The 15,745-nt window shown below is 37.9% G+C and overlaps 1 protein-coding gene across 1 annotated transcript; it reads left to right on the top strand.

Annotated features, from left to right (window-relative positions):
• The first annotated feature begins 532 nt into the window (after nt 1–532).
• LOC121427549 (protein LZIC-like) lies at nt 533–13,694 on the top strand. Its single transcript, XM_041623999.1, has 7 exons — nt 533–617; nt 6,423–6,625; nt 7,385–7,520; nt 9,973–10,071; nt 10,756–10,851; nt 11,550–11,631; nt 13,017–13,694. Exons 2-7 carry the CDS (start codon nt 6,525–6,527, stop codon nt 13,067–13,069), a joined length of 567 nt encoding a protein of 188 aa, XP_041479933.1. The 5' UTR covers nt 533–617; nt 6,423–6,524; the 3' UTR covers nt 13,070–13,694.
• Nucleotides 13,695–15,745: the final 2,051 nt, after the last annotated feature.

Here is a 15,745-nt window from a genome sequence, read left to right as displayed (position 1 = left end):
CCCCCCCACTATTCACTGTTGGTTGATTGACAGTTCTCGCTTGCGTAGCCGTTAATACTAGTACGATCTCAACGGCAGAGGGAGGCGTTCAAATTGGCGAAGTCTCAGTGATTTGAAAAATCGTCTAGTAGACGCGATCCAATATAATCACATATTCCCACATACTAACAACTTTTCATCCGAAATAAAGATGATTTCTAGGGTTTCTTGGAACAAATACATAAACTCATAAACATATTTCATCTTAGTTTGAGAATTTTTTAAATCAGCTTCTCACAAAGTTAAACGATCCCTTTAAGCTAAATAATTTCTTTAAAATTAAAATTAATATTTTTAATATTTCTACCCAGAATAACCGATCTAATAATTGTTCATTAAAAAATATTTGAAATTAACAAATGAAAAAAAAATCAACTCGACAAATTTCCGAAAAGTCCCCCTTATTTTTTAGAGTGGTCACAAAATTCGAGCGGAGTTGACCTTCCTTAGAGCAACACGCTTGTGTGTTGCTGCCCTCTACGTTCGTTGGTACGTACTGTACGCGACCACCTTATTTGATTTTTCAGAGACACCATAATTTACGTGAGGAGCTAACTGCGGAAACTGTCAATTTCAAGGTAAAAATACAAGCATTTTAACCACCTAAGAATAGTAGATACATTAATTGAACTTGATTAAATGTGTTTGACACCGAAATTGATATGTTTTCCAAAATGCTTGTGCCTCGGCGAGGCCCTACTTCAGGGCAAGGCCAGGCCTTTTTCTCTCTCGGACTTCGTTAGCGAACGGGCTCGGGAGCGGGAGAACACTCAACGAGGCACCGACAAGCCAGGCGAAGGACTGACGGACGGGGCGGTGTCCCTGCCCTGCCTCACCCTGGCCCTGCTGCCTGTTGCGCTGATCCCACTCCTTGCATTGCTATTAATTTGCCAATGTCATGGCCTTGCCAGTACCACTCATTCAATGAACAAAGTTTAATGAATCATAACCTTGTTCTTTGTAGGCCTATACCCTGTGGCTGTGTCATGTGTGTGGTAAAGGCTAGGCACGGCCGTAGTCACTAGATGGCGCTGTCGCGGAAGTGCTCAAAATTTGTACGTAAGCTTCGTCCGCTTGTCAATGAGTGAAATCGCATAGCGATGCGATATCGTCAAAATTAAGCCCCTGTCAGCGCGGATGAATATGATATTTTCTCTTTGTGACTGTCCTCCCGTGCGATGAAAAATATGTCATCGTAATGCATAGGACTTTCGCGAGCTACCGAAGTCATTTTCGTGCCGCAAATTCCATGAAATCTTCCAAAAATAACCATGAAAGTGTCGGTAAGTCAAAAGTGTCGTGAGTTGCTCTCAATTCTTACCTTATTTAGTTGTATTTCTTGCAAAATGGGTCTCGAAGGGTTCTGTATTTTCCGTTGATTGTGAAACTTGAATTGATTTCCTTTCTGTGTCTTGCAGTTAAATTGCAGCGCGGGGAATCGCAAGGGCTGTGGAAGCCCTTCTCAGTGAGGTTTACAAGCTGAGCTGCCCTTGAATTTGGTCGAATTTCGAGCCATTTTAATCGCGCGCACGGGATGATTAATTAACATAACAATTAGCAGATTAGAGATCAAGATTACGTCACGTACGTGCGTACGTGTGATACACAGAAATGAAATAGAACTTGAATCACACGGAATCACAGTCAAGAAATGCTTTGTTTTCTTTGTTTGCTAAATGATTTCCTGAATTTAAAATCATGAATAAACACCAGAGTAATGACATGAAGGAGATAATCATGGTCATATGAGGAATAACTAAATATTTTCTGAAAACGAGTGAATATGATGGGGCAATAATGTGCATGCACTGGAAAATGAAGTCCATTCACCTCACTGTCAGTGCCGTGCCCGTGGTGTCACTGTCAGTCACTCAGACACAGTGCTTTACTGCCTTTTACTGGCATTTTCTTTGCACTGCCGCCGCCACTGGTTTTTCTTTTGCCAACTAGATTAAAACTCATTTATTAATATGTTTATTGCAATTTTTGAATAAATGGTAATAAGTGGAAAAAAAATGAAGATAAAAATAATTTGGACTAAAATATGCCATCAACCCCCCCCCCCCCCCTCTAAAAAATACACACTATCTTGAATGACTCGTTTATTTAATTTGCATTGAAAAAATAAATAATTGTATTTATGCACTTTTTTATTTCTCATTCTTTCTGCCAGAATATCAGATGCCATCATGAATAACCTCACCTCCAGATTGAACTCCTAAACATCTTGACAATGACTATCTACTGAGATATCTTGCCTTCTTGAGATTGGAAGTTTTAAGTTCAAGTCAGAGTGACCTAAGGCCCTACTAACAAGAAGAATCCAGATTTACATAAAAACAAATCCCACGAAAGATACAAACTGATTTTACTCTTAATGTATAGTGTGTATGTGAGACACTGTGTTTGTGTTTATTTTGAGGAGGACCTCCTGACTCTGTTTTTATTATTTTATTGACTGAATGAATGATCAATACCTAAAAGTGAGAACTGATTTTTGAGGAGAGTACATTAGTGTATGGTTTTGAGTGAATTTGATTTGAGTAACTGTTTTTCTTTATTATTTTTCTCATAATTATTATTTTGCCTTTTATTATATATTTTCAGTTATATATTGTCAGTTACATTAAGTTGAACTTCCAAATTTGATCAAAGTGTTCAATTCTTGGGATAGAATTTTATCAGGTAATAAAACTGAGTTTGATAAATCTAAAAAAGGACACTGAAAAAATATGAACACTTGGAGATGCTCACTAAGAGGAAAAAACATGAAAGGAAATGGAACTTAAGTGGATGTTATAGCATGCCTTTCGCAGATCTCCAAGCACCAGGAATCATAGGCGGCGGAAGTGGGGGGGGGGGTATCCCCCTAAATTTGAGGTGGGGAGGGGACGATTCCATCCCCCTCGATTTTTTGTTGATAACCTTATTTTTTATTTTTTTTTGGCTTGTCAATTTTCAATTTTGTTTCCTGTGTCCCCCCCAAGATATTATTTGGTCACTATCTTTTTTTCGGGGGGGGGGGGTCAAAAGATTTTGGCGGTTCCCCCCTAAAATTTTTGGCTTCCCCCACCAATGCCAGGAATGTTGATGTTTAACTGAGAGTTGCTGAAGTGGAATCTCTGTCTGTGAACTTGTTATAGAGAATGATTATTTCAGGACAAGTTAGATGATATTACCCAGCCCATAGCATACATCCCAACAATGGAATGGAGGCAATATACCCCTGTAATACATGAAGTATCATATTATCTTTAGGTTGGTTTGGAAAGTAAGTCCTCTAGTCAATATTAATGTCTGCCCAACAAAATGGTACTATCTGGCAATTTGGTGGTTCAATCACAAGCAGAAAAAGTTTAGTAAATTGACACTAGTAAGACAAACAAATATAATACAGCCAAACTGTCTGACCCCTTACTTGACTACTGACTTAACTAATTATTGAAAAATGACAAGGGATGCTTAGGCCCTTTGTAACCATTTCATTGGGCAGACTGAAGCAGATGACTAGAATTCATACTTTCATGAAGATGAAGGAACATCAAAATGATTATTACAATTTAGCAAATATGAATTTATAACACTGTCATGGTTATAAAAAATAATGAATTTCTATCAAGTAAAATGAAAATACAATGTAAGACATAACTGCAATAAAGTAATTTCATTTCCAAAAGATATCTTCCATAATTTAATAACCAAATTTCTCAAGATAATATTTCTTCTGCACAAATTGTATGAAATGCTCAGTGTAAATCATGCTGTTTATAAATCTCTAGGATTTTTTTTTTTCAAAATGAAAATACATGTAAACTTAATCAAAACCAGGGGTGGTGGATCCAGGATTTATCCTGGGGGGGGGGGGGGGGCACATTTTCAGGATGAAAATTTGTCAAGCAAAAAAGGGCCTTACGGGGGGGGGGAATTCTTTGATGAAAATTGCATATTTTCATTACATCTTGACTCTAGCTCTCAAAGGGGGGGGGGGGGGTTGAGCTAGATGTGCCCTCCCCCAGATCCACCAGTGATAAAAATCAACATTTATGAAAGATTGCATACCTTATATTCTGAATTGGTAAATTCAATGCATATGTCTACAAAATGAAACTGACATGTTTGGATAAATTGCTTATTTTTGTTTCAAGAAAGAATTCATCAATAACAGCTTAGAGTTATTGAGAAAACATCAAGAAAAAATAATATTCTGATATGCAATAACTATATCTATTTTATATATGCTTTTTTTTCCAAAAATTTAATCCTTGACATGGGGAGGGGCTGGTTTAGTAGTCAAATTCACCCCCCCCCCCCCCGTTAAGTAAAATGCTTTATCAAAATAAGATTATGCCCTCATTTACAAATTACTGCATTTTGGAGCCCATTAAAATTCAAAATGAATCATAGAGGGCAGTGCCACACCTTATTCACTGAAATTAAGGAGGGGCATGCACAGCTGAAAAACTATCAGCAGGGGCAATAATTTTCACTGCAATGTTAGATATCCTAAAAAAAAATCCTGAAAACACATAATTAAAATGAAATTAAACTCCCAGGAAGTGCCCCTGTATACTATTACAGCCCTTGACCTGTATATTCTCAAGGGGTTCAATAATTCCTTCTCTTCCCTTGTAGAGTCGGTTCGGGTGCGAATGTGTCTGAAAAAAAAAGTAAAAAAAGGATCATTAGTAAAAATTGTAGATAGAACAGAACATATCATTTTTAAAAATTTAGCAAGCAAAAACAAAGATTGATCTGGCATTGGAAAATAAAAGGAAATTAATTAACACCGCCCCCCCCCCCCCCCCCCCCCGCTTCAACATTTTTTTTGTTGTTTGCTTCTGCTTACAACTTTATAAATTTACCCGATACACCTTTCAAAACTTTTGGCTCCATTATCATGATTATGCCACTGTTCAAGTATTATTTATTTGGAAACCAATGCTAAAACTATAAGGTGAAATGAAATTATATAAAGAAAAAAATATATATTTCACAAAGTATAAAATCATAATGATGTAGGTCATGTTGACATTAGACCCTGGACTGGACTCAAAATTAGATCAAGTGTAGTGTAGACCAAATGTAAATTAGACAAAGTGTAGACCAAATGGCAATTAGATTTTTTTTAAACCAAATGGGTCAAGCCCATTTGGTATATGTATAAAGACTAAATATATGTATATAAGTTAAAAAAAATAATTTCAGGTTGTGCTGAAATTAGACCAACTGGACATTTCACAAAATGAGAATTAGACCAAGTGTAGACCAAATGGGTTTAGCCCATTCGGCATTAGACTAAATGAGAAGTGGGCAAATTGCATGTGAACCAAATGAATATACATACATTGTATTTACAATGTGGAACTGCATGATATAAAGCCAATTTTATGTACCAGTATTTGACAAAGTAAAAAAAATATATAATTATGTAGGTTATGCTGAAATTAGACCAACTGGACATTTCACTAAATGAGAATTAGACCAAGTGTAGACCAAATGGCAATTTAGTTGACCAAATGGGTTTAGCCCATTTGGCATTAGACCAAATGACAAGTGGGCAAACTGCATGTAGACCAAATGAAAATACACCAGAAACACACATTTCACAAGTTGGGACTGATATAGAGAGCCGTAGCAGACGACGGAGATGGGTGCATGATCTGCGTCCGCAAAAAACGCGCACGCATCTATGTACTAACATGAAAAACAGCATATGGGACGATCTGACTTAAAATCGCACATGCGGGGCTATTTGAGAGTCACAGCAGAGGACGGCTAGCAGACGCCGACGGGCGCGCGCATTTAGCGAGCACATCGTGATCGTTTAAACTATCGATAGTAAGGACAGTGTATTAACAGGGACCCGCGATGTCTATGACTTTTTCGACCCATGTTGGTGCTATGAAAGTACTCTTTTTTGCAGTTTAAATGAATTTTACGTAAGTTTTAAGTGGTTTCACATGACAAATTAGATATTAAGAAATTTTTTGATATCATTCTTGGGGACAACAAACACATTTTGAAATTCTTGTTGTCCTGCCTATAAAGGCTGCTTTATTTTCTCTCTCTTTTTTTTGGGGGGGGGGGTGGATGAGGGGGACAAAATAAATCAATGGCATTTTTGTCACTGTCAGTTGAGTTACAGACACTGTCCATGGCAGTTTTGAGCATTGCAAAGAAGTTAGTTGATTCTAGATTTAAATTGAAGTCTTAATTATTTGCTGATTAGTTCTAATAAACTTCATTGTTTTAAAGATATAATGTCAAACTGGAGAATAAAGGGAAAATTAATTCAGACTATATTAGATCTGAAGCCTGTATTGTAAATGGTACTCATCTACCAGTAACCTTTTAAATATTTTCTTCCACTGACATCCTTCCAGGAATCTTTGACTCGGACTCGGAGCAGTTGGAGAACTTGGTTTGTCGTGAGAGAACTTGGTTTGTCGTGAGAGTAAAGTGCATCGCTAGTAATTGCCAAGAGAATGGCTTCTAGAGGGCGCTCTGAGACTGAGGCATTGAAACAGAATTTGGAAGAGCAGTTGGATAGGCTGGTGCTGCAGCTTGGTGATCTGGAAGAATCTAAGTATGTCTTCAAAATTAAATTAATATTTTGTTGGGGGGGCATTTCACAAAAATTTATCTGACTTAAAATCACACTTACATTTCGGGTTGCATATCACCGCATCGCTTCGTTCAGTTATCTTATGCGCGATGGGGCTAGTACATGCTAGTAAGTGTGATTTAAAGTAGAGTCATACTTTTTAGGTGATAATGTAATACTGCTTGTAATGAATTTATACTCTTTTTGAAACAATCGCCACATAATAACTTTATTTTGAGTCATTCATTACTGCAAGAGAGAGGGAGAGAAGGACAGGTTTCTATATACATTGACAGGTAGGGATATTTAGACAAGTATAGAAAGTGAGAAACTACACATTCTCAAAAGAAATAGATTTTATTAAAGTACTTTTTAGTCTGTAATTCTTTGGTAGGTATTCAATATTGCAAAAGAATGATTTTTGTCCTGCCTGAGCAAAGTTCTGCAGATTCCGAACTTTAAACAGAGGGTTGCTGGTTCAAGCCCCAGCCATGGCGTATATTCCTCCAGCAAGGAATTTGTCCACTTTGCGCTGCACTCAACCCAGGTGATGTACATGTAAATGTGTGCCTGGCAGGAATCAATTCCTCGAAATAAATGTACTTGTTTGCTGTCAGAATAAAGCCAGGGTAAAGATAACCAAGATCCCTTTGAAAGCACAGACAATCGTAGATAACATGACACACAAACTTAATTATTTTACTATTGTTCATATGTTTGGGTTTTTCTTCTTCTTTTTAGGGATGATCTGGATGAAGATGAGTATGAAGAAACCAAACAAGAGACCATGGAACAGCTTGAAGAGTTCAGCAAATCATTAGAGAAATTAGGAAGCGGTAATATGAGCTTGGTAGATGACCTCAACTCTATGCAACTGGTAAATATAAAGATCATATTTAAACATTTCCCATTTGAGTTTTACCATTCAGGAGGGACAGCATTGTCGGAACTCTGCTTTTTCTGCTTACTGATAAATCCAGTATTTCCACAGATCCAAAACCAAATTTCCTGAAACCGAATAGACCAAACATACATGTATATTTGCTAGAATTTTCGAGTTTGATTTTTAACAAAAATCTGGCAATATAATACAGCAAACCTAAATTTGGTCCAAGTGACCAAAATCAAGCAATTTAACATTTTTTGTTCAAGCCCTCTTTAAAAATACATTTAGTAACCAATTTGCGACATGCGAGTGCAGAGCGCGAGCAAAAAAAATTGAGCTATGTATGGAGGTAAGCAGTTCTTTAAATATAACATGATTGTTAAAAGTTGCCACGTTTAATTGCTGTTTAATTATAACTTTCAGATTTCTCGGAATTTCCTGGAATTTTTTTCATTTCCTGAACCTTTCCTAAAATAAGTTCAAATTTTCCTGAATTTCTAGAAGAGTGGAAACACCGGGTAAATCAAAAATGGAAAATCATTACTGTCCATGTGAAGATTCATTGAATTTTCATGTATTTGTTACAGGGACCGAGTACAACATTCGTTAAATTGCTCCTCTGGACCTAGTTACATAAAACCAAAGTGATTGATCAGATAGTTCATTTTTACCCTTGATCATACACAACAATCAATGCAGTCACAATCTAAGCAGTCAGACCCATGAACACCTGCAATGCATTGTCATGGGGCCTGGAAATTTCCTGTTCTTTTTTGTAATCTAATCTACATATATCCTATAAAACCTTCCTGACCCCCCCCCCCCCCTTATCACTGCCAGTAATGACAATGCGTAGGTTGGAATTCCTTCAAGTACAAGGACACTTGTATTGTATGCATTGTAAGCAGTGTCAATGGTCAGATAAGGGATTAATTCTCAACTGCATTCTGCATTGTTGGAGAACCAGACATTTCCTGTTCTTTCACCTCTCTGTATGCAATGACTTGATATCCTTATCACTGCCAGTATTGCCATACAGAATAGAACTCCCTCAAGTGTAAGGTTAAATAAAACACAGTGCTCCTCTGTATTGTCTTGCTGACTATGGCTCAATATAAGGGAAACTGGATTTTTTGAGAAATGCATTGTAGGCAGTTCCTGTTGATGATTTAGGCCTATCTACAGTGTATCAATACTTGGACACCCCCCCCCCCCCCCCATCACTGCACATACTGACATTATTATGTACAGGTTTGAACTCCCCAAGTCCAAGGTCGATCATGCATGAATGCATATATTCTCTGCCTACAGGGGCTCTGAGAAAATGTCAAATTGGCTATTCATGGGTTAATATGTACCCATACATACAAATTTAAAAAGAAAAACAACAACAACATACAAAATAGAAGGCGATAATATGAAAGTAAAGAGTAAAACATCCGTGACATGACTACTGGCTGTTCATACCAACTTGGAACAAATCCAGCAATTTTAGGTTTCATAATATTCTGAGCAATGAGTGAAAGCCTACTGGGCAATTGCCTCATTCCAAATAAAGCCCCCCCCCCATGAAATTGGTGGCTATGATCCCTCAGATAGGATGTTAAATGGAGGCTCTGTGTAGTGAAGAGTCACCACTTTTGCATGTTATGAACCCATTGCATCAGTTTTTTTTTATTTTTTATTCGGGGGCTACCTTTCACAACCTACTGCCTGAATCTGCTACATCGGGTAAGCTGCAGTGAAATGGAGATTTCCAGGACTCTTTTGAGCCTTTCAGGGGAGGGGGGGGGGGAGTTGCCTCAATCCTCTATGTATTCACCCCTCCTTCATTGCACTATTCGTATGAGAGTAGGTGGAAACCCTGGGCCCCGTTGCATAAAAGTTACTAAAATGGTAACTTTTTCATCCAATGGTAACTACCATAGTAACGCTGATCAGCCAATCAAAATCAAGGTGACAAGGATTCCATGCAAATTACCATTGCATGGCAATGTTAGACAGGGTCCTGCACTCCTGGTGGGTGTTTCATAAAGCTGTTCGTAATAAAGTTAAGAGCGACTGGTTATCCTTTCTTGTGGCAAATGGTAGATTCATTGGCGATGGTTTAGAGCATAAAAAGGATCACCAGTCGTTCTTAAAGTTGCTCTTAACTTACAAACAGCTTTATGAAACGGACCCCAGGTGTAGCAATCCTACTGCACTTTGTGCAGTCATATCAAGAGAAGAGACCGGTAGGTCATGCTGACTCAGTTTGCTTGTCACTTCCCTCAAGGGAGCTTACATGATACAACACAATAAGATGCATTTCTTTCCTATCTAGAATTCAGCTTTTTTTTGGGGGGGGGGACACGCTTATCTATTTTATTCTGATATGTACATGTATGTACTGTTGATAAATAAATCTTGTCAAATAAAAAAAAATGCTATCATTGTTTCATAGGCTATCCAAGCAGCTATCAGTGAGGCCTTCAAGACACCTGAGATCATTAGATTATTTGCAAAGAAACAACCAGGTAACCTCAGGCAGAGATTAGCACAGGTAAGTCAGTCACAAAGGCACAGAACTGCCAACCACTTCAATTTTTTGGGGTAATTTTTACAATTTTTAAAGGAAAAGTATGGATTTTCTTGGAAAAAAAATTATATAAACTGATGTACATGTATGTTTTGATTCATCCAGGAAGAAATTCAAAGTACGAAAAAAAAGTAAATCTATTCATCTGGGCTTACTCTAATTGAAACGGAAAGCAGTTTCACGTGCGATGTGGGACGCTCCTTCAGCTCATGTGAAACAACGTCGCAAAGACAATGACATTGATTGTGCACCAGTGCCAAGTGGCAACAAAGGGATTTTGACAGAAAATTCAAAGTTACTTGAAAACTGAGAAGGGGCAAAAATTGATAGTGGGGTAGTTTTGAGTGAATCTCCCACTTCCACAGATACCTTTTTTTCTATTTAAATCATATATTATAATTTGTCTGCAAAATACACCATATTTTTGTATATATCTTTATATCATTGATGTTGTTGATGTAATTATAATGACAATGATTTGTATCGGAAATATTTGTTATAAATGTATGGAGATGATTTGTAGCAATATTTTGTCATTTCTGTTGGAAATAAATCTGAATCTGAATCATGTTTTCAGCACATTAAGATTTTATAATTTAACAAGTATTTTAATTCACATTTACTTTATCCACAATATTTGACCATTAGCTTAAAGAAGATGAAAAAGTCGGTAGAATTTCAACCCCTGATTATACACAACAAGCAGTGGAGATCCTCACAGCAGTAAAGAAGCTTGGAGAAAAGGTAATACATCTAATGATAAAACTTTCATGAATAATGGAATGAAGTGCATTCAAGTTTATGTGAAATTCACATAAGAAAAATGCGGTTGGGACACCTCACTTATGATAGGGGCCATTCATGTGCATGGTAACAATAGGGTCATGCTGAAACGTCAAAGTGCACATGATATGTAATGCACAATCTTATTGAAAAATACGTAGTAGAGCATACCTCTTTGCATGGTTTGACCAAAGTGGTGATCCCTTTTACACTGCTCTCATCTGGGAATTTAAGTGCGACTAAATCACACTTAGGTCTCTGTGAAACAACCTCTTGGAGTACAAGGGTCAGTCAGGCACATGTTTCATCTGTTCAAAATATGGACAATGTTGCATGGCACCATTGGTCAGTTTCCATTTTTTTTTTGGGGGGGGTATATTTTTAGGGAATATTTTTCATCACATCGGGTCATTGCTGAAGTTTGGGGGCTATCTCTTTTTCCTTTTTACTTGTTTTGCATTGAACAGTATCATTCTGCTGTATGCAGAATATTGATTTCCTCAAATTTCTTGAGTAATGTTTGTGGCAGATCTTGGGGTGACTCTTTAAATGAATCTTAAGGGCGATTTTGGCTGTCATTAGGGTGAAGTTGCCATCACCCTAATGTATTTCTTATGCTGGTTTAATATATAGATTTTGTTTTGAATTTGTCTATTTAGCTGACTCCTGCTGAGGAAGAGTACCTGAACAGAAACTCCAACCAAGCACTTAGTAACTTTGAGAAAGTAACCAGTGATGTAGGTAAGACTAATGTAGAGGCATATTTTAACTTCTAAAATACTACTTTGGTGATCAACAGGGCCCCATCTTACAAATCAGTAAGTTTTATCCAATCAGTCGTAACTCTATGGAAATCCATCAGTGTCATAACTTTTTTTCGAAAGGAAATTTGCGAAATGCCCTCTGTGAACAGAGGCAAACCCACCAAATTGTCGAGAAAACAACAAATTTAAGAATATACGTCATATCTAGAAAACATTTTGAACTAACATACATTTTGTTAGATGCTGTTGTTGCTGGCCCTCCATAGTTGTGGTTGATGGGACCTCTCTGTAAGACTTGGCCCAGAATTGTCTACTTTCCATTTGGCCTCATCTCACATGGTCTATTCCTGGTTTGTCTATTAACCAATTTTTTGTTATTAATCATTAGGTCTTATTAATTATTTCCATTGAGTCAATACCTGTTTCATCTAATATCAACCTTGTTGTTCAACACCACTTTATCCAAATGATTTCAGATGAACTGTTCGTGAACCAAATTTTCATGTGACGAAGTGCAAGATAATAAGAAGAGTAGACAAAGTAGAAATTAGATCAAGTGGGCATTAGACTAAATAACAGTTGGACTGAGTGGGTATGAGACCAAGTGCAGTGTATACTAAATGGCAAGTGGGCCAAATTGATATTAGACCAAATGGTTTTAGGTCATGTGGTATGAGACTATTTGAGAAATGGACCAACTGCTTTTAGACCAAGTGAAAGTAAACCCTTTTAACTCTTCATGCGTTCACCTGTAAACCCCCCGTGTGTTGCATTATGTTAGCAGTGATCCCCTCTCATTCACATTCGTGCCATGAGTCACAGATTTCTAACAATAAACCTGGCCATGGTATTGTTTGTGAGGAGGGTTTTATTGATTTTCTCCTCTCCTTTTTCAATGAACTTCCTGGCTGTGATCAGGATGTATTGATTTTTTGGGATAACTCAACGATTCTGTAATTTGTAAACTGTGATAATCCGTCAAACGCTAAACTAATGTCGCACGCGCGATCGATCGGTACACATGTACGGTATACAAAAACGCCAAGCTATACATTGTAGCTAGGTATGCACCGGGGCATGCAATTGTTCGAAAAACAATGGGACAGGGGACGTCTATGGGAAATGTGTGGTTGTGCAAAAATGCGAACGAAACACGCCTACGGATGTGCAATAATGCGAACGTAACGCATGAAGAGTTAAGCAGTTGAAGATTAGCATTTCATATAGATCTACTTTAGCCAATGTTTTATTCCGTATCAGGATTCAGTAAAATGAGTCCTATATACATAATGACTTGAATTTGTAGAATTCACCCCCTCCAGGTTTGACTGTGTCATTCTCTTTATTCTTTCTCGATAACAGGTGGGGATATCCTGAAGGTTGCTGGGTCACAGGTTCAACAAGCAACAAAATGATCTGTATCTCACACACATACACAGTGTCATTCCTCAGTCACACAGCGAAACCTGCTCCAGGCCTACCAAATCTATAATGTTATGTCCAATGACATATCACTCCGTTTGGAGTTGGTATCGTTGGTGTGACTAACATCTTTCTGGTAAACAGAGTCCTACAGAGATATCAACCAAGAAGAGATTTGCTGAGAAACGCTAGTATGCAGAATGAAGGTAACCCAGAAATATAATGGCATGCAAAGACATACGTATCTACTGGTCTGGTTGCAGATGGTCTCATTCTCAGATTGCTAAACAGCCAGTACCTGCCGCAAAGAAACGTAGTTAGCGCTAACAGAGCAATGACAGAAGGCCCAGTCACATGTTCCGGATTGTGATGTCAGACATTGATCCAGGATGTAAATATCGCATTGTTGTGATGTGAGGCAACGCTGCAACATTGCTGATTGTAACAGGGCCTCCGTAATCAGATTGTTAGAGCTACCAACATTACCGTGCGGCCGGTACTCATTGTTTAAGACCATCGTGGCTTAAACCTACTTGTAGGCCAGGGGTCCGTTGCAGAAAGAGTTGCAATCAATCGCAACTCTAGAAATCATGCGCAACTTGATTTTCAACCAATCAACAGCGCGCATTTGGATCTTACGATTGATTTTTTGACTTGCGTTTAAACGCAACTCTTTCTGCAACAGGCCCCAGGTGGCAATATACATGCAGACACTCTTGGCTCTGTCTATGCTGTTCAGATCTTACTGTTTTTTCAGACTGCTTTTTCTTGTAACACCAAGACCAAGATTTTCCATTGTGGGTTGATACTAACCATGGTTATGTCTTATTTTGAATTATGTATACCTGAAAGAGAGAGACTTTTTCCATGAGGAACTTAGAAGTAGACCTTGTCATGAATTATGCATCAGCGTTTCAATGTTATCTGAATTCTTGATGTGTATTTTATTGTGCCAATATATTTTGCTGAGAATCATTGATCAGTGCATGTTTACCCAGAATTCCCAAATTGAAAATGGCGAAAGGAGATTCATCTGTACACAGACGGCCTTAGATATGTAATTGAAAGGGTGGACCAACTTCTATGTCTTGGATTAAGAAGATTCCATGGCATCGGTTACTTGTTACGCAGCACCCTCTTAGCTATACCGGGATGTAAGTACTCTTGGCTCAGCACATTTTCACTATTTGAAAGGTCCAAGAATGAACATATACCTGTGATTAAAAAAACAAAGCCTAACTCAATTTGCAATTCAGAGTTTATTTTTATTCCCAGGAGCACAGACAAGCAGGAGGACACAAATATTTCATGTACGATTTATTGAATCTCAAATAGGAAAAAAAGACTTAAGAAAGATTAAAAACTCTGGATGACTCTGGCATTTTAGAGTTCGAATGAAATGTGGCTAAAAAACATCAAAAGTAATGACTAATTTGGCACCTCTTGTCAAAGGCTTACTTCATTAGTGGACCTTTTAACTTGCAGACTGCTTAATTGCATAGTTTCCACAGACTTTAGGTATAAAACACTTGATGTCCATAGCCAATTAGTTGATTTCATGTACATGCTTGTATTATACCAAGCCAAGTGATGTATGATACTGTAAAATGATAATAATATATAGCATTTATGAGGCCCCGATTTATCTAGTTTCCTATTCAAAGGTGCACTATATATTACCCCGGCTGTATCTCCAGCTGCTAAAGGCGCTTGGTGCATTCAAGGAATTAATCCTGCCAGGTAAACATTCACCTCACCTGGGTCGAGTGCAGCACAATGTGGATACATTTCTTGCTGAAGGAAAACATGCCATGGCTGAGATTTGAACCCACGCCCCTCTCATTGACAGATGAGATTCGTAACGACTAGACCATGACGCCCCCTATGTATTTATAAAAGCTAACCCACATTTGTGTATTCTGGCCGAAAAGGTTAATTATTAACACTATACATGAGACATTGGTTGCTCTGTGTTGACAAATATGATTGGTGAAAATGAATGATTTCTAGTGTATGCTTTCTGTGAGAAGATGTCAAAAAGTATTTATTTATTGTACAGAAGAGGGTCTTACATAATACTGTTTCTAGGATTGCGAGTTTCCCAATATTCTGATGCCAATTTTGAAGGTATATATTAGATTGATCTCAAAATCCATAAAAAGGAATTGGTATTGATTACCATAATATAAATGCATATAATATATTTATGGAATTTGAAACAGATTTGTGTTTCATAAAACTGTTTGTAAAATTGTGTTTGACTTTATGTACAGTGTATGACTGACCCATGTTCTTAGGTTTTAAGTCAGCTAAATAGCGATATATTATTGAGCACAAGAAAGGGTCACCAGTCGGATCCACGACACTTGATCTGGCGACAATAGGTGGTTTCAAACCGCCTCGATCACAAGAATCCCCGTTAAATTACGAGAACTTTTTAAGGCTACAAAATACCCGTTAATTATTCCTGCATTCACACCGCCCCGAAACACATCCTTCGGGATAAGTTCCCGAAGTTACGAGCATGCGCAGTATGGTCTGATAAGCAGGCAAGGCGCGAGATTCAAAATCACTAGCCCAGCAGCCACCCACGCCGCCGCGCCCAACGACACGCTGGGCTTAAACTTCCCGTAATTTGCTTTCACATCGCCAAAATACCTGCGACCTTG

This window comes from Lytechinus variegatus, chromosome 14 (assembly GCF_018143015.1).
Source record: "Lytechinus variegatus isolate NC3 chromosome 14, Lvar_3.0, whole genome shotgun sequence".
In the NCBI taxonomy this organism is placed as follows: domain Eukaryota; kingdom Metazoa; phylum Echinodermata; class Echinoidea; order Temnopleuroida; family Toxopneustidae; genus Lytechinus; species Lytechinus variegatus.
The sequence above is the reverse complement of the archived record's forward strand: the minus strand, read 5'-3'. Positions and strand labels throughout refer to the sequence as shown.